The following is a 25,720-nucleotide window of genomic DNA, read 5'->3' on the forward strand; positions in this document are numbered from 1 at the left end:
AAGAAAACCAGAAATTTAACTTATTAATGTAACAGAAGATGTGAAACTATGAACCAGACTGCAATATCAGAGTTCAACCATGAGTATATGTTCTCCTCCACGGCCCAAACACGGGCAGGCAGTCACATGGCAAGTGTGGACAGAAGCAGAGTAGGAAGGATTTCTAGATGAATTCAATGGACTAAATTTCTGTTATACCAACAGATCTGCTGCCTGGAAAACAATTAATTCTAATCACGGTGCACTCTTCGTGGACAGTTGCCGAGACACGACTGTGAGCACCTGTGTAACTCTCCTTTCCCTGTCCTTTCTGGGCTAATTGATGCACAGACGCACAGAAATCGAGGGATGCAGATACATCTAAACACCCAAAGCCCATTCTGGGAGCCACAATATCATACAGCCAGGGTTAAAATACTTGCTCTGCCACTTACTAGTTCTGTGACCTTGGTCAACTTACCCTCTGTGTGCCTCAATTTCCACACTGTGAAACTGGGATAACAATCAAACCTTCCTTACTCGCTTGTTGAGAAGATTGAAGGATTCATTTCTGTAAAACGCTCAGAAAAGAATGTAGCACATTTTGGGTGCTCAACAAATGTCAAATTAATATTACAGTGGTTTACAAGTCTCCTTCCTAATCATCTTCTGTGTTTCCTGGCTAGACTAATACCCAAAGGAAATTCTTATTTCTCCTTTTATAAACTCATGGGATGAACCCTTCTGTTCCATCCCACCACCTGTTTAAACTGATGGAAGGGATACCTCCTCCCCACTCCTCTGGGCCATGCAGAGTGCTACTCCCTTCACAGCCCTGACCCCTGGTCCACAGCTAGCCCTCCTCACATTAACAGATTGAGTTGTGATTCCGGGGAGACAAGCAGGGCATGTGAAACCCTTCCTTTCCCTCCAGTGTTGACTACCCTAGGGAAGCACCCTGGATGCTCAGCTCCATTGCAGAACAGCCCTGTGCATGATGGGGCTCATTCTCTCAAGGGAAGGCTTGCTGTGGCCCAGAGATACCTGGGACAGGGTGAGTCTCTACTTCTGGGACACAGTATCATGACACTCATTTATCCACAGCCCTGAAGTTCATGGAGAACGTGGCTTCATCAGTAACAAAGAAGACATTTATCGCCTGCCTACTCTTTTGTGTCATCTCTCAGTTGGCTGCTGGAGACAACATGTGTATAAGTATTGGTTCCCCTTAGGCCCCAACATATATGAAGTAACAAAAATTTCTGTGGCTTAACGTTGGTCCAGGGCGACTGTGTAACAGTTCTGACTCTGCTGATGCTAAATTATGGGTGTAGGAATTATGGAACGTCCTCAAATATCTTTCATCATAAAATCAGCTTTTCTTATTTTCTTGTTTCTTTGTAATTACCAAAGACTATAAAATGATGGCTGCACACAAAACAGCAGCTAAAGTTTATGAGCTCTCTTGACATACCCACTGTGGTAAACATGTTACATAATTACTAATTCTCACAATTCTACAAAGCAGATATGAGTGTCCCCTTCTCACAGACGAGGGGAAAACTCAGAACGAGCTGACTCAGGATCACATGGTTCAGTGTCAGCACGTGCAGGCAAACCCAAGTCAAGAAACTACACCCCATCATATATGTACCAAATCAACTCCCACCAATTAACACACAGCGGCGGGGTCAATACTCAGGGAACTCAACACACCTTTCAGCTTTATGGTGCTCCAGAGGCAGCTTCTAGCTGTTTTATAATATCCCGGCTCACTGGTTTCTAACACTAGAAGAAAAGCCCGATTTTGCCATTGTTTGCACAGCAAGTCTGAAATGTTCACAGCGAGATAAAAGAATAAAACTATGATATAAGCAGAAAAAATTTTCCAGGTAGAAAGACATAATGGACGTTGTGCTATTCTGAAGCATTAAGCAAAGGAATCAAAATAAAATCACATTGTTTAAGCCTTATTTTACAAACAGAAAAATTAAGACTGTAAAAAGTTGCAACAGCGCCACCTATGGCTAAAAAGACCTTCCAGGTTGCCGGGAAACATGCAACACAAAAATTGACTGTAAGATGAGAAACGAGAATCAGATAACTAGAAGCTTATGTAGCATATACTGCACTTTGCTTCGGGGGGATGGAGGGGTATTCAGTATTTAATCTGATATTGCTAATACTCCTAAATATAAACAAAAGACATAGGCTCATGGAAGCTCATCTTAGAAGAGGAAAGAATCCAGTCCAGCCACTTCATTTTACACGAGGGGAGACTGAGACCTGAGATCTGTCCTCCTGGCAATCAGCAGCAAAGCTCTCCTAGGTCTCATGTCTTGCACTGTAGTAAAAACCAACAGAACTGTACTACGCCTATATTCATAAAAGTCACGTCTGTATTTTTCCAACAGTAGGTAATCTAAGTATCTTGCAAAATACTTCTCAAAGAGCCAGGAAATCATAGAAGGGTATTGAAATACAAAAACATTTATTTACATATTAAAACAGCATGAGCTTTATTATCTCTATTAAAAAAGTGACATGTCAAATCAAAATTTTGAAATTTTAAAACCTGAAAAGAGTGCAGAAAAAAATCAAAATTTTCTTTAGTCACAAAAGAGAGAAGCTTATTCCCTGATAATAATCAATGTGGATTTTTCTAAACTTAATGGTTCTGGTCAGAATCCCGAGAAATTAAATGTCTGATGGATGGTTACACGGCAACATGAACTCTGAGCTTACATTCTGTGTAAATAATCTTCAAGGTCGTCTGCTTAAGGCAATTTAAGTAGTCCCTGTCTCACTAGAATGACACAGATTTCATTAAAGCTTCATACTGCACTTAAAAAAAACAATCCTAGTTACTTTAAGCCATATTAATGTATATCATATATACACATATTGAATATGCATCAGAAATAAGCTACCCTTTTTAGTATTCAGAGTTGATACTTCTAAACTATCAGTCACTGTGAAAGCACATTTTTATTAAGCACCTCTACGGTGCTTTGTATACAAGGCGTCCAGCTCTCACAGTCAGACAAGGTAAACCATATTACTCAAATTTCACAAATGACGAAATATACTTAAGCCATGTAAACAACTAAGATATTCATCATCAGGAAAGAAAAGAGTAAGGATTTTACTTACAATACTCACTGACAAAGTTTTCTTTCATACTAAGACTACATAAAACAAATTCAGTGTTTGGAAATTTTTCAGTAAATAAGCACCACTAGAAAAAACAAGTAACATCATTAGCAACAGTTGGACTTTCAAAGACCACTTCTCTCTTGCACAATAGTTATTTTAAATGTTTTGTTTTTAGTTCTCACAAAGCACTAAATTAAAAAACTATTTCCTTTACAGTCATTACCTGAGAATAAAACATTTGTGAAAATGTACAATTTTAATTTGTGCCACTCTGCCTCTCATTCTCACTGGTGTCTCTCCTTTGAAGACCTCATCAGGCTGAGATAGCTAAAATCGGTCATTTATGGGCTCACAGGAGTTCGGGAAAACACTCAACGGGAAGCTGATTAGAGGAGCAATTGAGAATTCATCCTGTGCAGCCTGGATTCCAGCATCGAGCTAGCCACCGCCAGCTGCATGTCATTTGGGGCAAGCTGACCCATCTCTCAATCCCTCAGCTACAAAAAAGGAGACACTGATACCTACAATCAAACACTTGCTATGAAGTAAAATATGAGCAAAGCATTTTAGCCTCAGTTAGGCGTCCACTCACAGCGAGTTTGGTCATTATGATGATGAGGATGGCTGTTAACAAATTAAGCTCGACCAAACAGGAGAAATCACCTTAATGGAGAAACATTTTAAGTCCATGAGTATTTCCTTTTGGGTGGACTGTAGAATATTCTATAGATTTTTTTTTAATAAACCAAATTTTGTCCATTAATTGTAGATTTACAGGTTCATGGACAAGTCTCCAGAAAAATAATTAGAGGCCTCTAACCTCTGAAAATTAAGATGTAAATTTAAAAAAAAAATCAGGGAAGAGATTATACCTCATTTGGGAGAGTATGTGCTTAGCATGCATGAGGCCCTCAATTCAGTCCCCAGTAACTCCATCTAAAAACTTTGTTTTTTAAGAAATAGAGAATTAAAGCAAAAGGATGGAGGAATACGGAAATTTTTAGAGACTCATCTCAGATTTAAGATAGGGAAGAAACCATCCAATTCTCAGAAGAAATCTTGAGGACTATGTAAACTGGATCTGAGATGTCTAGTCTTTTAACATTATTCATGAAATCATATTACCAAGTCTTAAAACTACCTGATAACCCACAGTGGTGATACTGATCATAACAGCTACCATCACGTATCGAGCTCCGGCTAGGACTGCTCTGTTCTGACATCTCTACCCCTAAGGCCTCACCAGGCGGAGAGCACTAAATTCGGTCATTTATGAGCATCTCGTGTAAGTCCTCCATTTGTGCTTCTCACTCTCCCCTCACCAGCTCCTCTGAGGGAAGCACTGTTATCATCTTCCCCACCCGCAGATAAGGCCACTGAGGCACAGACACTAAACCCGTTCCAGGCCACATTGGAATTAAAGGACGTCTGTATTTCTGCTGTTTTGCTTTTGACAAAGGAATCTGAGATATCAATTCAAAGCATACTATTAAATAATCAAGTCTGTCAGGTCTTCACCTCAAAGAGCAGATACTATAAATTCCTGATGTAGGATGAGGCTGCCGTCACAAACTGACTCAGCTTGAAATTAATATCCAAGATGAAGCAGCGGATACACGTAAATATTCACGATTGTCAAGTCTGCCCACGGGTCTGGGCCCTTCACTACCTGAAAGGGGGTGAAATCCCCACCCGTGTCTGGGAGGGAAGCGCGGCTCTTCCCGGGCTCACCCAGGCTTCATAGGCTATTTACCCCCACAGACTAGCCTCAACGGTTAAAAGCTCTCAAGATTTTTACACCAGGCAAAACTGAAAGACATTTCTGTAGATGGAGCACTTTCTCAGGCTTAAATTTTTTTGCCTACACTCAGCCAGAGGGAGAAAAGAAACAGGACTCTACAAAGTCCTGACCCTCACCACTCACAGGAGTAGAATGACCACAGCAGAAGATGGCCCTTCACATTGCAGGATGTGAACAAAATAAAGATGCCCCAACAACAGGCACTCCCAGACACAGCGCTCAGCAGTCTTCTGCACAATCACAGTTGTGCAGCCCTCAACACCTTCTATTTCCAGAACACTTCATCAGCCCAAAAGAATCCCCCTATCACTAGCATTCACTCCGTAATCCCCCTCCACCCAGCCCCTTCCAACCATCACCTGCTCTCTGCCTCTGCATGTGCCTTTTCTGGGCATTTCAGATCACTGAAATCAACAATATGTGGCCGTTTGTGTCTGCTTCCTTTCAATTAACATGCTGTTAGCAAGGCTTGTATATTTTGAAGTGGCATCAGCATCTCTTTATTTTTTATTTTTTTTGGAAACGTTAAAGATTATTAGAAGGTGGTAAGTACTATCAAAAAGAGTAGAGTGGAGCATAAGTGATTGTGTTTCAAAGGGAAAAGTGTGGGTTGAACAGTCAGGGTGGACTTCCCAAAACAGGTGGCATTTTTCATTTTCCTCTTTTTTTTTCTTTTTTATTCACTCTTACGTGTGAATAATGTTCCACTACATGGAGATACTACATTCTGTTCATCCATTCAGCAGCTATGTATGGACGAGGTCCAGAAGAATGAGTGTAAAGGGTGACTAGCATGGATGGCATTTAAGCAAAGGGCAAAATGTGTTTTCAAAAAAAAGCCAACAAACAGAGGCGCAAGGAAATTCAGTGCGTTTCTGAGCAAAGTGCTTGCTTGCTTCGGCAGGACTACCGTGCAGGGCTGGGGCGGATATTGGCAGGAATCACGGTGAGGGAGTCACCTGAGAAGACATCCCACTGCAAGCAGCTCAGCCAATCCTCCTCCCTCATCCTGTATTGTTAGAGCAATGTTTCTAGGTTACTCTTATTTCAATTAATAGCATTTAACTGCACGTCTGATCATCACCATCAGACCACATTACCTCCAAGTCACAGAAAATCATTCACTGACCGGAGCAGCACCAGGACATAATGGTGATGGATTAGGGAGTCCTGCAGCATTCCAGCCTGCAGGCACAAACCCCACATGTGCCCTGGTGATGTCCAGAAAATAAAATGCATGGAAATATCTCACTGCTGGAACACGACATCTGCCCTCAAATTGCCCGAAAATCATGCTGGCAAAGCACTACTCAACCTTCTCAGTACAAAAAAAAAAAAAGCTAAGAAGGCAAATTTAGGCTCTTCCATTGAAAACCAGCAGCCACCACTGCCAGTATTTGAGCTGGAATGCTCCTGACTTTGAAAACCACTGCACAGTTACATTTCAAACGTGAAACTCATATATATATACCACGTAGATGATATTGCAGTAGGATTTTTCTTTTCAAAATTTCCAGTTGCAAAATTAGCACAAGAAAGTTTATGTTTAGGCTTTAAAAAAAATCAATTATCCTCCATTTTCTTAATTTTGAACTTATTATTATTTTATAAATGGAGCTATGGTGCGTATTTAAAACCTTTTGATTTCTGAAAACAAGACGTTTATGACCTCACTATTTCAGAGCAAACTTTAACGATTCTTTGAGAGGTGGGGCCTGGGGTGCTCACTAACAGCTCTTTAAATACTGACAAGGATGTGCTATTAAGTAATACAAAGGCTCTAAGTCCACATTAGCTCAGAAAGCAAAGAAACCACACCAAAGACTTCCTTAAATATTTTATATATTCCTATTCTTTTGAATATTAAAGCTCTTAAAACATATGATTTTTTGTGAAAAAGACAACAGCTGTAATAATTTTCCTCTCACCAAGAAAGCAATCTTTATCAGGAATAAAAACCCCTATGGAAATCGAAATGACAGGACGTTTCTAGCTAAGTGAACATCCAGATCTGAACACAAACCTAAATCCTATCAGATCTCACTCGAAGGAGCTCTACAAAGGCCTGGGCAACCCTGGAGATTAGCTCTTTTGTTCCAAATGTTGGCTGAGCTAAGATAATCACACTAGGCATGGAAAGAGAGAAGAGGAATGTCCACCTGGCAGCCTCCATCAGTTTTCTTCCAGCCACAAGGTGCCTCTAGGGCAGCCCCGCTAACAAGTCCCCCATAAGAAAAGCCGGCATCCACACTGCCCCTGCCATCCCCAAGTAGCCCCGAAGCCCATATCCCAGCCTGTGAATGGTCTTCAAATGATCCCCCAGTTGGTGGCACCCTCCACCTCTTCCCCGCTACACACACACACAAAGCCACGACAGCCTTCCCAAAGCACAAATTTGATTACATCAACCCCACTTCAAACAGTTCAGAGGCTCCCTGGTAGAGTTCTAGCCCCACCCCAGACCCTGCTCGCCCAGCCTCATCTCAGTACATAGGTCCCCAGTGACCTCAGGAGCCCCCTGACCTGCTCCTACTTCCCACTTGCCTCCAGGTTCATTTTGACTGTTTCCCAAGGAAGCCTTCCCTCCCTCCAACCTCCACAATTTGTTCCTCTCTTCCTAGAACATTCTAGGCTAACTGACAACGCTAAGCTCTCAAGAAGCAAATACATTTTGCTTATTTATGTGGCTACACTCTCTCTCCCCTAGACTCACTGAAGTGCACGTGTTATGAATAAATGAATGACGGGTTGGATCTCAAAGGGACAGACATACCTGCTCTCACCCGTCCCGACTCTTTTGTCTGTAGTATATCAGAAGCAAAACCAGAAGTACCTTCCCTGAGGGTCACTTCTGTTGACACCCTTCACTGCCTACTGTGTCAGTTCTAGTAAAACTCAACTTCTTCCAAAGCCCTACACCCCGGACTCTCTCCAGTGTCCTCCCCAGCAGGGGCTCCCTCCACCCTGGACCGCACAGGGCACTCTCCCCGGGTCCCCACGCCAAAAGCCTCCAGGCCTCTGCCCGGGCTGCACCTGCGACCTGAGCCACATTCTTGACCCCTTCTCTTGGCTGACTCTTACTCTGTCCTCACAACTGAATGTACAGCCCATTTCTTCCAGGAAGTCCTCTCTGATAATGTCCTTTAAGTCTTGTCTGGGCTCTATCTATAGCAGCAGTACATGGTGACCAACTGGGTGTTTGCCCGCTCCTTTGAGACCACGAACACTTGGGAACCACGTGGGAAGGAGTGAGAAATTACAAGACAGGTGGGGGAATCAAAAAGCAGAAATCACAGCCCAAGTCCCAAATTCAAGGATACTTTCTCAGAAAAAAGTATAAAATATTTCACACGTGTGCCATTTGGCTACTATTTTTGTGGCTTGTGGACAGCAAGAACTTGGTGTTCTAGCCCAAAACCCAGGTTACATGCAAAGAAATGTATATATTCTTATCCAAAGGAAACCAGAGCTGCTCAACAACAGTTTTCATTTAGAACTGACAGGAAATTTGATATAGGCAATCTCTCTCTCTTCTTTCTTTACTGGAATCATATAATTTTAGAAGTATTTGCGTGACTAACAGACGGCTACAGCCCGTGATTCTGCACTGAAGTGTTTGAGGCTGAGGAAGCCTAGATTACATTCACTCTGTAAATGCAATCACACCAACACACTGATAGGTGCCGTGAGTGGTGGAGCTGATGTTCCAAAGCAGGCAACATTATTCTGTAAGAGAACTCTAAATAGAAAGTAAGAAATGCAATGTCCTGTACTCAATTTCATTTGCTATATGGGCCATTAACTGATAGTATATCTTGACTAATGAAACCCAAAAATAAATTGTCAACTTCGATTTTCTTCATCTGACCGTTTTATGCTAACATCGGATATTAAACTCTCACTCCATATGGAAAGCTCAGGCCTATGCTGCAACACAGTTACATCCCGTGGAAGAAAGCCGACCAAGGGAGAACTGGAGAGTTTCCCTTCAGAAGCTGCAAAGTCTGGTTTTGCACCTGTACACCATTTGCAACCACGTCATCATCAAAGGAGTTAGACGTTACCTCTCTGGTACGAAAATCACTGCGTGCTTCAGAACCATCAAAGAATGCTGAGCTTTGTGAAACAGTCCAGAGGCGCTTAAATCATACTTTTTCTGAAAGGCTCCAAAACTGACCCACTTCACCATTCCAGGTATAACAGGGAAGTACTGGAAACAGTAGAGAGAACATGCCCTTGAATTCTGACAAGGCCCTGCTTGAATCCTGCTACAGCATTTACTAGTCGCTAAAAGGACCAATTCTTTAACCCCTCTGAGAAGGCTTCCCAATCCCCAAAAGGGGGCTGCCACCGCCCACCTGGGAGGCATGGATGTGAATGAAACACGCAAGTAGGGCGGCCGACTGCTACCTGACACGGGGCCTGGCTAGTTTCCCTCCGCTGCCCTTCTCCCCCTTTAAACTTGCACTGTTCCCCCGGTAACGATCAAGCCCCCGGAACAGACTGCCCGTATCTTCTGTGTATCCCTGGATACATGCCTTACCCTTAGGAGGCCAGAAAAACAACTGCCTCCTCCCAAGTCACTAACAATGTTCTTAAGAGTCTGGGTATTTTTAACTCTATTTTTCAGGGAGACTATTCCAGAATTTTGCAAGCACCATTCTCCAGGTTGGCTCCCCTCCCAGTGCCCATCCCTTCTCACCTCAGATCCTCTGTCTGACTGCCTTCTGTTCATGGGAAAGCGAGTCCGGTAAGGTGGGGCTCCCTAGGCCTCCCTCCCTCCCTCACAGGTGATTGTGACTAACTTCTCCCCACTCCTCACTGCAACTCTAGCTTCTGATGAGTCTACCCTCCCGTACCCTGCAGCCTCTGCACCTTCCCAAGACGCACACGTGGCCACGACCCTCCCTTCAGATTTCTTCCTGGCTGGCCCTGCCCAGCCCCTGGCCCCTTAAGGATAACTGGCATTGCTTTGAAAATGGCAAACGCCACTGACTGACACACCAGAGCTGTATGGTCTGGGCTTTCCTCCAACCAAGACACAGCCCTGCCCCCCTCAGTCTCAGTCTGCAGCTCTCGAGATGATCTAATTCACATGCAAGGCTGTGAACACCAGCTAAGAATGACGACTCCCAACGTGTATCTCTAGTCCGGCTCCTTCACCTGAGCCCCAGGCTCATCGACCCGAGTGCCTCTTTGAAGTCCTAATTTGGATGACAAATGGCATCTTAAAAATGCCTCATGTCCACCATTTACTCTGGAATTCCATTCCTGTCAGGTATCTCCCAGACTCCCCATTTTAGTAACAGCCCCAGCACCCACCGAGGTGTCTGAGGTCACATTCAATTTCCACTGTTCCCTCCCCCAGGCCCTGCCCTGGAATCAGTCCTGTTATCTCCATCAATAAGCCCATCTCAAGTGTAGTTCTGTAGGGACCATGGCCGGAAACACACAAGCTCACAGCATGGTGCACTAACAGTCCTCCGTAGGGTGCTCCCTGGATGGGGAGGCATCTCCTGCCGCTGGTCACCTCAGAAGGCAGTGGATTCTCACACAGGAGGCCCAGGAGAAGGGACTCAAGGTTCTCCCATGGTCTGAGCTTTGAAGGGCCCGAGGTCTGGGGGAGCTTCTAATTAGCAGACACAGTTGCCAATGAGCAGATGAGGATGGGGGAACCCACGCAAGGCTGTTATCACTTCAACTCATGGGCTCTCAGGAGCCATGGGAAAGGCCTGTGTCCAGTGTACAGCCCAGCCATCACAGATCCCAGCCTGCATTTGCCAACCTGGACAGCCTAGACTCCATCTACTTGCGACACTTACTTCTATTCTGTTCCCCACCCAGAATGTGATGGACTCATTCAGATATTCTGGCCTGTCTCAAGCGAGACAAATTCAGTGAAAAATGAAGTGTCCACATTTGGACCAGAGCATGAAAGGAGAAACAAGGCCTCATGGTCAGCATGATGGTGGTGGCCAAACAATTCCACCAGGTGAGATGAACAAGGGTAGGGTTGAGAATCCAAGGTCCTGGGTTGGACAAATCATCTTCCTTCATTGTTGACTGGGGTGTTGGGGACTGACTACCACAAACTAACGACACGTTAGGGGGCCCACGTGGTGGGCGTCAGCTGCAACAGAAACGGATTCAGCTCTTTACAGCCAACATGGGTTAAAAGTAAAGGCCGAGGCAGGAAGGTCTGCACGGCTGCTGAGGCAAACCACAGACCCAGCTCTGAATGCCCACTGGCTGGAGCAGAGAGGAAGCTACGGCCCTTTTAGCAGTCCCTTTGCCCAACAGATCCAGGTAAGCCAGCTACTTAGGAGAAGGCCATGTTGTCCTGATACTCAGAAAAACCAGCCTCGTAAAGGGAAAAAATAGTGGCATGGATTTTAGACCCAATTCTGCCCATTTATGAAGGCAAAGTAAAGTAAATGGCACGGGGAAGTTGAATGCAAAAAAAAAAAAAATTAAAGAACCAAACGGTGACCGCTTCCTCCAACAGCGTCCCCTGCAGCTGTCACCTCCGTGGCGGCCACATCCTCACCAGTGACCGCCGGCCAGGAAGCGACGTCACGCACGTCACACAGCGACAGCCAGGAACCGCGTGCTGAGCACGTTTGTGTAAAAGCAGGAATCGAGCAAAATGCTGCAGAGTTTGACCTTACAAGTTTAAATACTCCATGAAAAGAATCCCTGAGCACCCGACAAAATCAATTCACATCTTACTTCTTCAAAACAATGAAACAAATTTAATAAGGGCGCATTTGTCATCAAATAAAAGGAGGACCAAACATGTTCCTCAAAAGCAAGGATTTCAACAGGTATCAAACACCAGTGGGTGATGAGCTAACAAAGCAAATATTCCAAAAAATTAGAAAATAAAAAATGACTAAGATAATAGATGGATCAAAACAGCTGTTAAGTTGTTGCTTTTTAAAGCGATGGAGACTGTACGGAGGGCAATCTGGCTATTTCAAATGCAGGGTGTGCACAGCCCACATTTTCAGAAGCAACAACATGCTCACTGGGCAGTACAAGTGAAAAAGGAGTAAAGAAAAAGGAAAAGAGGAACAAGAGAAAATTAGAATCACACAAGAACAAAAATAATTTTGACTGCATGTACAAGAATTTATGTGAGTGTGTGAGGCCAGGGACGCGGGGATGGTGAGGCCCAACCTCACCTCCTGCTCAAGGGAAAGCAGGGGCCTGAGGGGAGCGGCGCTGCCGGGGGACCACAACGTGTTCAGCTCCCCTAACCAAAATTCGACCTACAAGTGACTAGGCAGCTTTTGAGCTACAAATTATTGTCGCATTTCAGTCTGGACCGTTTTACTCACTTCCACCAAGAGTAGCAGGAGAGAATGAGGCTCTGCTCCTGCACCAAAGCATTGTTTAAAAAATTAATGACTGTGGAATAGTAAAAGAAACAATGGAGTAAAAGTGACTGGAGGAGAATGTGCTTGACCCGAGCTCACTGGCCGCGTTATCTCAATGACGTTCAGATGCTGGCTGAGCCCTTATGGTACCAGAATAGACAGACCCACAAGGAGGCAGGTTTAATGCGCTGAACCACTGTGGGCTAAGTACACATCCGGCTACTCCGCCAAGTCCCAAGGGCAGACTTCAAAAGGCAAAAACAAGCTGGCATTCTCTGGTGGGTCTGCAGACTCAGAGACAAGCATTTGTTGAGCAAAAATGTCACCAGTGCCTCCTATGACAAAAGAAGTGGCACTGGCGTGGGGGCTGGGGCAGGGCTCCAGGCTTCCACTGCTCACTCACCAGTCTGTCCAGGGGGAGAAGGTGGTCCCTGCTTAGGTTTCGCTGATGCACCTACTTGACTAATGTCTGGGGCCTCAGCAGGAGTTGACAGATGAGGTGAACAGAGCGAGACTCTGTGTAGCACGGTGCTGGGAGCTATGCCCTCAGCAGTGCCCAGGCTCCTAAACATGCCAGCTCATCTCCAAGAAGCAGATGGGGAGTGCGGGCATGTAGATCACAGGGCCCTGTGAGGACAAGTACAGATCATGGCCACGACATGCCTCTCCTCTTCCTTAAGCCATAGAGGTATTTCTGGGGAGGAACAGAAAATTCATCCAGAGCCTGCTAGGTGGGCTCTCGCAGGTGGGACTAGTGTCCCCTGTGCTTCTCACTCACAGGGCTGGTCTAGACATTCTTTTTATTAATTCCCTAGCATCTTCTCCTCCAACTTACCAACAACCAGAAAGTAGGATCTGATCTTAGGTAAGTTCAAGAATCACAGAGCACCACCTCCAAAGCGGGCCCGGTAGCACATGCCAGGTCTTCTGACCGCCACCTGTGGGACCACCATGAGCCCTCTCCAGACTCAAGGACCGAGGCCGTAGGCCGGGGGGACACAGCTTCCCTCACTCACCCCAGCAAAGGGGGACCACGTCTCGGCAAAGGCATCTCACCCTCTTCAGCCCGAGGGAAAACATGATAGATATACGGGGAAACAGAGCAGAAGGTGGGGGGTAGGCAGCCCAGAAGAGCTCATCTGTACTTCCGAGGCAAAGTGGGGCCATTGACTTAATCACAGGGACAAAGTGGGAATGAACATTTCCCTGCTCTGTCCCATACACCGTGATACGCCTTTCCCTGCATAAGGAGTTCATTAGGAAGTCCCTGGCGGTGTTTCTGATGTCCTAACTTGGCATGGTGGCTGTCGGGCAGGAAGAGACGGCCTGAGCTGAAAAGGTGCTGGGCCTGGGAGGCAGGTGACAGCGGCTCCAGCCGCAGCTCAACCAGCGCCTCGTTCTGCCTCTCGGGGTTCAGCATCTCATCTATAAGCAAAGGGATGAGCATGTACCAGGACAGGCTGCGCAACAGAAATGAAATGAGAGCCATGTAAAGAAAGTTTCCCAGTTGCCACGTTTAAAATTTGAAACAAAGAAACAAACCAACAAACAAAAAACAAATACTAGAATGTGATTTTAAGAACAGATCTTACTTAATCTACTGTATGTAAAATACTATTCTTTTGACATGTAATCAATATAGGAAGTAGAGAGATAGTTTATGTACTTTTACTAGACAAGCCTCAGCGTCTGATGTGCATTTGACCTACAGCACATCTCAGCTGAGTCCAGCCTCCTCCCCAGTGCTCCTAGCATCAGTGGCTTTGGCTACTTTATTGGACAGCAACTCCAGGGGTCCCACCATGTTCCTGGCTGTAAAGCGGGAGTAAGTGTCCACACTAACCCTAAAAGGATCTCTCTGAAATAAAGGCGGATTCACTTTGAAATGTCTGGAAACCGGCGGGCTGCACCTCCCTCCCCCCTTGGCTACAAGATTGACTTCTTCCTTGCTGATCCCTTTCTGGATGTAGGGAAGCAATCCAGCACACAGCCAAGGTGGACTGGCTTCCAGGTAAACTTACCTGCTGTCTGTGTCCAGTCCCATGAAGTCCTCCTTCTCAAACGGGATGCAGGGGAGGGGGATCTTGTCCCCAGAATTCTTGGGGCCACCATCCAGCCACTTGGACTTGAGCAAGATGAAGAGTGACTCAGTGAAGTCCTCGATCCTCTTCTCCACCACCCTGCAGTACTCTTAGATTGAAGGCAACGTCGGTGCGCGTCTGCTCGGCTACCTCCCCATGCTGCACAAAGACAAAAAGCTGAGAGTCATTAAGCGATGCGCCATACAGCTCCTCTGCATGTGGAGCTTCTCGAAGGCCTTGGCAGAGAGACATTCGGTAATGGTGAGAAGGCCCACGACCTTGGGGTGTTTCTGGAAGACGCTCCACCGATTCTCGGGCACATAGCGGTGCCTGTAGTGGATACAGAGTGTCCACTGGGAGCCACAAGGGCTGATATGGCTAACCGAGGTGAGTAGCTGATAGATGCAAAAGAAATTCTCCTCTGAGATGATCTCTATGGATTGGACCACAACGGGACGAGTCTGGTGGTCCTCAGCACACTGCACGTAGTCAGGGATGCTCATGTTGCAGGCCCTGCCGAGAGGGGAGAGGAGATCGAGGTACATTCTCTGCTGTGTGCTACGGGGCCATCTGGGTTGCGGTGACCTGGTGTGTACCAGCCAGAAGACAAGGGAAGCCAAAGCAAATCCAAGGGTACAGTTTGTCCTCAGAGTCTGCATATGGCTACTGTAGCTCGGATCACATTACCCAGCTTTTGGTCTAGGCTTCCTGCCTCTGCAGAGAAAGGTCATTTCTTATTTTCTATTTCCAAGCACCTAGCAAGGCCCTGATGCAAAGTCACTGCTCAAAAATGCTGAATAAAGAAATGAACAAAGGAAATGCTTCCCCAACCCCCTTCAGCAGAATATAAAGAGAAGGACGACAGTAGGATCAAAAGATCTGGATTCCTATTCAATTTATTTGAACTCCTAAGCTTCATAATAATGGATAAGAAAACTTGCCTTGGGGTAGAGGGTACTGTTCATTGGTGGAGCACATGCTTAGCATGTACGAGGTCCTGGGTTCAAACCCCAGTACCTCATTTTAAAAAATCAAACAAATAAATACACCTAATTTCCCTCCTGAAAAAGTATTTTTTAATTCAAAAGTCAAAAAACACCTTGCAATTGACACAACATTGTAAACTTGACTATACTTCAATTAAAAAAAAAGCCTTGCCTTACAAGAATATATCTGGATTACGGATGTTTGAAAATGTAAAATGCATAGGGTACCACCTGCATAAAAGGAGGTGACTGTACACATGTTCTATCCCTCCTTTATGAGTTATACTTCCTTTGGGGAGGTTATAACCTCTCAGAGCTAATTTTCTCAGATTAAAAAATATAAACATTACCTGATTCTCAGTACTGCTGAAGAATCAGATAACTCTATGAAAGCATCTGACCCACAGAGTTTACTCAATAAATGTTTGTTGAATGAATGAATAAACAAGCAAAGTGAATGCTGCTCCCTGCCACAAACCATCATAATGGTACTGCCTGGAAATCCCAAGCCCACGTTCACCCGACTCTGCATTAACAATGTGGGTGACCTGGACAGGCCTGTGTGCTTCTCGAAGCCCCAGTTTAATCGTGAATAGAAATAAGGGCAATAACACAAACCTCAAATTGTTAGTGAGTCAGTAATGAATTGTACCCCAACACTGCAAGATGGAACCATTAAGAAAACTGGGCAAAGGGCCCATAGGCCCTCTCCATATAATCTCTTACTACCACATGGGGATCTACATTACATCTCAAAATTAAAAGTCTAATATTTTAAAGAGGTTATCGAGGTTAGGTGAGCTCACTGTCTCAAATAAGGAACACACAGTACAAATAGGACAATGCCCAGCCCATGAGATACACTCAGTTAACATTCCCACTGAGCCCACTAGTCCCTCCAACTTCAGAGCAAGAGGATGGGTCCTCGTGGCAACAGGCCACAGCACCTGAAGCTAACAAAGCTAATGGTGTCCACTTAAAAGAGCCCCTGTCACCACCCTTGTTCTAATTTTCTATTTGTAATTTTTTTCTTTTCATTAAATTGGAACTCCAAATTGCATAGAATTCTTACCAGATATCATGATGGCAGCCCTTCAAAACCTGACCACAGAGATCATGATGGCAGCCCTTCTTGGTGAAACAATAAAATGAAAAGCCATTTCCACAAGACCTCTGTGTAAATCTACTAGGGAACTTCATCCTGGACTGAGGAAGAGGACTGGGGAGTAGGGGGTAAACTGGGACACGGAGAAATATGGGCCACCTGTCCCACAATGGACTTTAGACTCACCCTCATCCTCCAGGAACTTCTAAATACACACAGACAGAGTGCTATGGACAAGAATTTTTTTTAAACAAATCCCTGAATCCCTAGCAGATCTTGTTTCTACCGAGACACAAATGTCTTATTTGTATAATGTTTCACAGAAGCCTTAAAATATTATCACCCCAACTTGACACATCAAGAAACTGAGGTAGAGAAGTTTATCACATTCTACAAGATTAGAGAGAGGCCACGTCAGACACCGTATTTAAATCCAAGTCCCTGCTCCGTTGCTCACACTAGAAAGTGTCACATACTGCCTCTTTCCTGCCCTCTCCCTGCAATAAATCTCTGAAGAGTCTTTTCTGTGTCACCTGCAATCAAAATCACATCAATTTTTCACAAAGAGCTATGTCACTCCTTGGAGGACATACCAAAATCTAAAGGGTTGGGTTGAGAGGAGATATTTGCATTTTCTGTTTCTCAAAGGAAACATGGCTTTAAAAGAAACTGAAAAGTATTTATCTAGTCTAAGCGCTCATTGTGCACAGAAAGAAACGGAGGCTCAGAGGAGAAGAGGAAAGGGCGTTATTAACAAATATTGCCTCAGCGCAGCACTAAGCCAGCCCTGGGCACTTCTGGGGGAGGATCTGGAAGGCCCAGGAAAATGAGTGTTAGAAAATAGAAAGAGAAGAAAATATAAGGTCCCGTCTCTACACCACCATACCATGAATTTCCACCAAATTACCCAGTATGGGTGCAGCCAATAGTAAGGTTGTCTAAACAGGTTATTGAAACCTGGAATTCTCAACCATAGTGGAAATTCCAGCATTTACTGTGCTTTTTTCCCAGTTCAATCATCAATTCAGTGGGCATTCTGTACCAGGGACTACACGAGACCTGGAGTTCTCCCAAATAAAGATCTCTATTACCACGTGTGCAAACCACATAAAGGCAACCAGAAGAAAAGCGCCCACAGATAAGATGGAATTACTGAAACTGAAAGCAGCCAAAGAGCATATATTACTAGGAAAAATGGTGCTCCTATAAATGGACTCATGGACATAGAAAGCAAACTGTATTTAGCAGGCAGGAAAGGAGGGATTAACAGATACAAATTAGTAAATATAAAATAAATGACAAGGACCTGCTATATAACACAGGGAACTATATTCAATTTCTTGTAATGAGTTATACTAAAAACAATCTAAAACATATGTATATACATATGCATATGTTTATAACTGAATCTCTGCTGTACACCTGAAACTAACATTGTAAATTGACTACACTTAAATAAAAAATAATTTAAAAAATAAGTAAAAATAAAAGCAACGCCATTAAGAAAAAATAAAAGAACACTCTAATCCCCTTAGCTGTAGGTGGTGGAGAATTCTGGTTGTAAACACCAAGTCCACTGGATCACTCCAGCAATGGCTGTCACTCTTTCTGACCATCAGAGAGTCACTTGCTTCACTGAGGTTTCTTTTCTCTTCTGTGAAAGGCTACAGCTGCAACTAACGATGTATAGAATCTCATCATTCACAAGCCCAACAAGTAGTGAGGACTTCCCATGGGCCAGGCTCTGGACAGAGGAAAATATAGGGTCCGAAATATATTCATGGGTAGAAGAAGTTTGTGCCATAAAGACGTTAATTCTTCCTGTTTTGATAGACAGATTCATTGCAATTCTGATTAGAATTCCTACCAGATTTTTCTTGGAATGTAACAAGTGAATTTATGGTCAAGATTAGCCAAGAAATTTCTTTAGAACCACCACTGGGGAGGGGTGGATAGGTCATTAATTTCCACTGCTCTTTCTGAAGTGATAAAAACGTTCTGGAATAATAATGGTTGCACAACTGTGAATATGCTAAAAGCTGCTGAATTTTACCATTTAAATGGATGTACTTCATGGTGTGTGAACTATATCACAATAACGCTGTTATATGAAAAAATATTTCTTGACAAATATTTTTCTTTTTATACCACTAGTCTGTCCCACAATTTAAGAAAAACAAAAAACCAATACAAACAAAACTGTGCCAGGAGTTCTTTAGGACTGCAATATCCCTGGGTCTCCAAGGCCTCTGGTGATGCTGTTCCTGTTAACACACACTAGCTGGGCTGGGCTAGCTAGGGACTGTAACTATCTTTTTAAAATTGACTGTCACACGTTTCACCCTTGGAGAGGGAAGGAAGGAGGATATCACAGCTTCATGCCTTCAGCTCATTTTTAACAGAACCAAGCCCTGCTTTCACCACTGTTAATCCCTCTCACTATAAAAACACGTGACATCAACAAGCACCGCCATCATAACACCTGAAAGTGTTCAAGATACTTACCTGCGGCAGAAACACTGAGGGAGGAGACAGAAGCTTGCTCAGCACTGATGCTCCCTTTTCCCGACTCCACCAGGTGAAGCTGGGCGCTACAGCCAGAGGCTCTCAGTCCGGGGAGCAGCACACACGCCACTGAGCTGGTCCTGAGGGAGGGTGAAAGGGAAAGGAGGGCAGCCCTAGGGGGGAGGGAAAGGGGGGGTGCGGGCTGCAGCCCCGCTCGGAGGCCAGCCCCAGCACCAGCATAAGCCGCCCGCTCCCGTCCAGGTCCGCAGACCACGCCCGCCCGGGAAACAGCCCGCCCATTGGTGGGGACGGGCAGGCGGCCGAGGAGAGGAAGCCCGGGAGGAGAGGACTCGCGGGCGGGAGAGGGGAAGGGGACGCCAGCCGTGGACTGAGGGGATCCCGGCTGCGTGAGAGGTGGCAGGCGCACACCTGGACCTGGACAGCTGTGGCCGGGGCGCCGGGGCAGGTGGTGCTGTCAGAAGGGTCTGGCCAGAGAAATTCAGCTGAACACGGGCTGACTGGCGCCCTTGGGGGCTGTGAAAGGCGGATCACCCTCCCGAAGCCGCCTGAACCCTTTCCCTGGAGCCCCCCACCTTGCACTTCCACAGCCAGAAGCCCCGGCCCCAGGCAGGAACCAAAGGCCTAACGGGCGACAGAGTTGAGAAGCATTTGGGGCCAATCCCCGGCTCGGACATGGAGCTTCGAACCAGGGGACCACCAGGCACCGACAGCGCATGCGCAGGAGGGACATGGATCCTCTCTGCATTCTGCGAGAGAAGGTGGGACAGCGAGGGAGGGAGAAGATGGGAGCGGGTGGAGAAGAGGGGAAAAGTGGAGGGATACAGATGGACAGGAAGAGCAGAGAAGGGATGGGTCTGGATAGGGGAGTGTCGTAGCGGAGTTGGAGAGAAAAAGCTTTACCTCTAGGGCACCCTGAGATGGCAGACCTACCTCTGTACCCTTCTGTAACCGTTCAAGTCCCGCAGCTCATGTTTTACCTCCCTGATCCAGCCCTCCATCAGATGCTTCTGCAGAAACACTACGGGGATCACACCCGTTGCCCCCATGCGGAGCTGGGTTTTCTGTTGCTCTGAGAACCAAGCACCCGCAGGTGTTGTCGCTCAGAACTTCCTTGGGAAGAGCACATATTCCCCTTTTACACGCTGGGAAACAGGCAGGAAGGATCACTGCCTTAGCTCCACTGTCCGAGGTGTTGGGCTGGCGGGGAGAGGTGTGGTACAAGATCAGAGCCCCAGACAGAGCAGACTGCCTGAGTGTTGGTGCATAGTCCCCATCCCTCCTGGGTAAACCATACCCCAACCTAGTGGAAACATCAAGGGCTCACAGTGGTTTCCTGGGGGTGGGAGAGCTGTCCTCATGTGAAGGAAAAGTCCAGCTGGGCTAACAAGCTAAGTCACAAATCTAAGTGTGATAAGTGTCGGTTTACTGATCTAAGTTCTGCTGGGCTATCTCGTAAATCTGAAGTTTAGTGTCAGTTTATTGGGCTAACAACCTAACTCGTAATTCCAAGCTCAACAAGTGTCAGTAATGTGAACTATTACAAATTGATAAGCTCCAGTGTACTGATTCCTTGCATTTTGTTCTTTGAGTCTTATTGGCTAATATCCCCTTACTTGTATTGAAGTCTTTAAAACCTCATGTGCACGTCTTGGAGGTGCTCAGAAATTCGGAGCAGAAGCCCCTCTGAGCCCGCCGGCATAAAAATTCTGAGTACTCCAGCACTCCGATTGGTGCTTGTTTCTTGGCTGGCCTGTTTCCATAACACTCAGCTCCAGTGCCCTGCTTTCTAGGTAGATAGGAGTGTTACCAAGTCCAAATTCATTCTCCTCAGTGCAGGACAGGCCAATAAGTTTGGAAACCAGATGTTGGGGCTTGGAATAGCAAGTTTCTGTAGACCTAGTTGGCAAACTAATGTTCTGGAAAACCATCTCCCCAAGTCACAATTCAGGCTCCTTTCCTACGCGCTTGGTTGTTGCAAACTTCTTAGTGTAGGAATTCCTTCTTGTTAGAATCCTTTGTTCTTACAGCTATCTGCGTGGGTCAGATCCCTGTAAATCTCCAACAAAACAAACGTTATTTTCTATTCTGCAATTTGCTATCTTTTAATGAATGAAAAAATGTTAAATATCCTTAAAGGTCAGAGCTTCAGAATAAGCTCTCCTGTGTATTTCAGGCTCTAGGCAACAATTTTTTACAAGCAAGATGAAGCCTAGGAGACAGAGCATAGGGTTAAATTCAAAGGAACAGATCTAATATGGAGTCAGATTTGTTCTGTTCTATTACCCGGGCAGAAGCCACTTGAGGATTTAAATCTCTTTAAGTTAAAAATAACTAAAATTTTAAAGGAATTTACATACATAGGTGGGAATGTGCAAAGCATATCTGGAAAAGCACCCAAAAGATAGTAAACAGTGGCATCTCCAGACAGGGCTGAAAGAACAGAGGATGAGGGAAAACTTCTTTCACTTGTGTATTTTTGTGCTCTGTTTGAGTTTTTTTTTTTTAACCTTTTGCTTGCATTTCTTTTTCAGTTAAAATAATGTGTAATGGAGCAAAGGAGTAACTAGCTTAGCAAATACAGCAGCCATGGAATCACTAAGTCATCACTTTTGATTTAAGCCAGAAAGCATTTATTGACTCTCTCCAATGTGCTCAGTCCTGTTTTAAGACTTCTTTTATTATAATAATAATAATAATAATAATAATTATTATTATTATTATTATTATTATACTATTATTATTTCTAGTACTATTACTATTACTATTATTACTACTATTTTATGAAATAATAACATGGTATACCTCACCCCTGCCCATGACTGGTGGAAAACCAACTGAGTTTTTCTTGTGTTGTTTTCCAAGGAGTAGAGATGAGTTTATAAACAGAATACATCTTCAGGGCAAAACAGGCAGTGTGCATTACCAGCAGGCCAGACAGCAATGAAGGGTTTTCAATTGAGGCGCAAAGAAGCTGAGAGAGAAAGCCTCAAGGACACTACAAAAAGCTGCCCAAACTGCCATCTCCATGGTACTACTGAAATAGGAAAGAACAAATCTGACTCCACATTTGATCTGTTTCTTTGACTTTAACAAAGCCAAGTTAATATGCTCCGGTCTTTTCATGGGTTATGATGTCACAGAGGAAACGGACAGGTCAACAAGGAACCACTCTGCCGTGATCACGGAGCCGGGGAATGGGATGGGTTGCAAGATGTATGAAGCAGCCGCAACTGTGCCCGTGCTTCTAGGCAGGTATCCAAAATCGCCTCGACAAGGTGTCAAACATTTGTGCCCACGTCCTCATCAACAGACATGTATTAAAGACAAATGGAAACATATAAAAGGCCAATACCCTTGCTGGGTACACCGTCCAAAGAACAAAGTCTCAGTTTGACAACTGGCCATCTCGGTTCCATGGGATTCATTCTTGGAGAACCTTAAAAACCACTCTTCTGTCCTCAAGAATTGCTGCATATTTGTCCTATCTTTGGCTCAGGGATGCAGCACGTTCAAGTGAACTTTAATGTCTGCACAGATTTGACTGTCTTTCTCCAGGTTCATTTGTCCATTCCAATGAGGCCTGAGCTATGTCCATCCTCCGTAAGATCTATTCCCTCCAGTGACAGTTCATTGAGCCTGCAATTAAAAGCCAAGTGAACAAGACTGTCCTCAGCTAAAAATTTCACCCACCCTTCACTGTTTTCTTAATCTCCTCTCCTGGCTAATTGCAACAGACTAACACCTCCCTCCACCAAGATTACCAACTATGTCATTTTGTCTCCCCAAAGAGAAAGTAAGGTCCATAATAGAGGAGACAACTACATAGTCACCTCTGAATTCGTAGCATATAGAACTGTTAATAAAAAGATCTATGATTATGGCTTCTTTCCTTTAAAACCTTTCTGGTTATTTGAATGAGACCTTGGAAGGGAGGTGTTTGCTGTCCAGTATCTTGATCCACAAGACTCTGGAGGCCTTTTTCAGAATGGCTGTTCACTGATTCTTTCAAAACACAACTTATCAATCAAGGAGTATCTGGGCTTTTCTGCCAGGTGTTTGTGGTCACTCTAATGCCAGAACAACTTTAAATTATATCCTTACTTTGGATTTGTTATTTTTCCCCTCTTCCAACAAAATTGACTTTCCTTAATTTCTTGCCTTGAGGAATTTTTTTTTTCCTATTTCACCCTTTAGTAAACCAAGATCCTCAGGATGGGCTTGGCCCATAATATGATCCCCCATCCAACTCCTAGTGTCAGAGGCCTGGGGCTCACATCCTGCCCTCCTGTCAAGGCAACTGAAAATCAGTTCAGGATCAAACCAGCACCCCAGGGATTCTAAGGCTCGCTTATCTCCCAGAAACCCTGCTTTCTCATTTGTCTTGGCTTCTGAGAATTTTCCCTCACTTTCTTGACAATTTGTTGTGCAGCTTGAAAGATGAGGAAGGAAGGTTTTATTTCTTAATCAGCATTTTAAGGAATTTGTGTAATGAAAGTTTTCACGAGTTTCTAGAACCCTCCATTGCCGAGAAAGAAAACACACTAGACATTTTCTAAATTTAGCTCCCATGTGCATTTTTTCTTTGTTTTTGTTTTCTTAACTGTTAACAGACATTTTTTTAATTAAAAAAAAATAAGGCCCCAAAAAGGATAGAACACTGAAGGGGCAATCAAAATTAAAGGGCAAAGACAGAAAAATGATAACTACTCTACAAAGTTAATATAATACATACACTATGTATCAGATCAGCAATTCTCAGTAACAGCTAATTGAAAAATGACCATGAGGTAAAATTTCTCTCCTGTCAGGACATGGCCAACAGAAAATACAATTAAACCAACAAACTAATATCCTAAGTCTGGCGAGGTACAGAAGTCTACAAGCTAAATGTGTCTTCTTCTGGAAAAGAGGAAGACACACCAGCTCTTTTCTGTGGAGCCTGAGCCCACGGGAGGACGGTGAAGTGAGCTCTGTAAGTACCCAATTAGCAAACTGAGTGATGAATAAATAGACGTGAGCTTTGATGACAGAGGTGATACTACTATTCATTTGTCCTGTAAAGTATGACTTCCGTTCAGTGATCAATACTTCGGTGTCCTCAGGAGTTGACATTATTCGAAAATGCACAGCCTGGGCGCAGACCTCCACTTTCAGCTCGTGACACTGCACTTAGATGTCACAAGGGCACCTCCAACTCCACCTGCAAAGAGCTGACTTCACGGTGCTCCTCCCATAGCCGTCCTGCCCAGGGCCTCTGGTCGGGGGCTAAATTCTCCGTGCCTCTCCCAACTCAGACCCATCACTCACAGATGTGAATGAACCCCTCCTTCAGGGCCCAGATATCCTCAGACACCGAGTCCCACCACCCACACCTGACCTACCAGATACTCACTGGCACTCACTCAGCACTGACTCTGTGCTGGGACCATGCTGCACACTGCAAACGTTATCTCACTGGATCTCCACAACAGTCCTGGGAATTGGGTACATCGCTGCTTCAATTGATTAGATAAATTGTTTCACTTCCTTGAGTGCGTCATTCAAACTGACACGGCTACTGAGCCACAAGCCTGGGCCTGAAAACCACTTGAAAATTGAACACTGCTACACCTCGCAGCCACCCTACTCTGACTCATCACATCACCTCCTGCCAAGCCTTCTAAATGTTTCCAAGCATTCTACAAGACAAAAGTGAACTACGAGAGCACCCCACTCTCCAACATAAAATCTGTCAATGATGGTCCGCTGCCCTTAGGAGAAAGCCCCACCAGGCCTGAGCACAGCCCAACGGCCCAGCATCCGCGTTCCCTGCGCGGCCACGCCGCCTCACCCAGTACGCAGATCTACACGTGCCTTCTCTAGGACAGGGATGCAGACTCCGCACAACCCAGGGCTTGTCTCACTTGAACAATGATCACCTTCTTCAGTGTTCATCTTCTTCTTTGCTGACCCTCAGAAAAATGTTTTCTCATGATGAATAAATATCTTTTTCCTTATAACTTCCCATCATTGATAATGAGCTCCCCCGAAAGAGAGAAGACCTAATTCTCAGTCTCCTTATCTGTAAAGTGAGATTAACAAGGAAATATGTGAGGTTTTATGAGAAATAATATTCATGTGAGGCTGAGGGACAATTCCATCATACAATAAGCACTCAATATGTGCTTAATTAATATTAATAAGAATATATTGCATTCCAGCAACCTTCAATCAATTTTTAATGACTTTGTCCAACAGACTACTGACAAACTGTTGGACGAACCACTTTGAGCAGATCAGCACAAGCGTACTGGGATAGGTAAGCGCTGACTCCAGTTGCAGCTGCAGCCACCCAGCACTACGGGGTGGGGGCAGTTTGCTCAAGCTCTTACATGTTGCTTGAGCATTTAGTTGTCGTTATTGATTAAAGACAGGTGGGGGTTCTTTAGTCAAAGCACCTGAAACATAAATCTTCAAAGATTGATGCAAATTAGGTTTCAAGAACAACACTCTCACTAGAAATTATTTGAAAATCATAGTCTTAGCTACTCCGCACATCAAAAGGGCATGTTCTTAATGTATCTGACTAAATACACCGGAAGGGTTGTTTAAAAGAAATTACGATGAAGCCATCCTGAATAAGCTCCAGTATCATCTGCACAAAGCCCCACCCAAGGGTCTCATTTCACATTTCCACATAGGTGTTCAGGTAGCTTAACTTGGGTCTT

The 25,720-nt window shown here is 44.8% G+C and overlaps 1 protein-coding gene and 1 long non-coding RNA gene across 2 annotated transcripts in view; one reads left to right on the forward strand and one right to left on the reverse strand.

Moving 5' to 3' along the window:
- LOC140693567 (uncharacterized) overlaps positions 1–20,338 on the reverse strand; it is a 102,086-nt gene extending 81,748 nt beyond the window's left edge. Inside the window, exons 1-3 of the mRNA XM_072957355.1 lie at positions 19,944–20,338; positions 18,993–19,132; positions 14,337–14,555 (exon numbers count right to left, since the gene is read on the reverse strand). Coding sequence (XP_072813456.1) covers positions 14,337–14,555; positions 18,993–19,132; positions 19,944–20,059 — 475 coding nt within the window. The 5' untranslated portion in view covers positions 20,060–20,338. The remainder of the gene's footprint in view (positions 1–14,336; positions 14,556–18,992; positions 19,133–19,943) is intronic.
- A 57-nt stretch (positions 20,339–20,395) lies between these two features.
- LOC140693590 (uncharacterized) overlaps positions 20,396–25,720 on the forward strand; it is a 153,795-nt gene continuing 148,470 nt past the window's right edge. The window contains exon 1 of the long non-coding RNA XR_012069353.1: positions 20,396–20,667. This is a non-coding gene — a long non-coding RNA (uncharacterized lncRNA). The remainder of the gene's footprint in view (positions 20,668–25,720) is intronic.

This window comes from Vicugna pacos, unplaced genomic scaffold (assembly GCF_048564905.1).
Source record: "Vicugna pacos unplaced genomic scaffold, VicPac4 scaffold_19, whole genome shotgun sequence".
NCBI classification, from domain to species: domain Eukaryota; kingdom Metazoa; phylum Chordata; class Mammalia; order Artiodactyla; family Camelidae; genus Vicugna; species Vicugna pacos.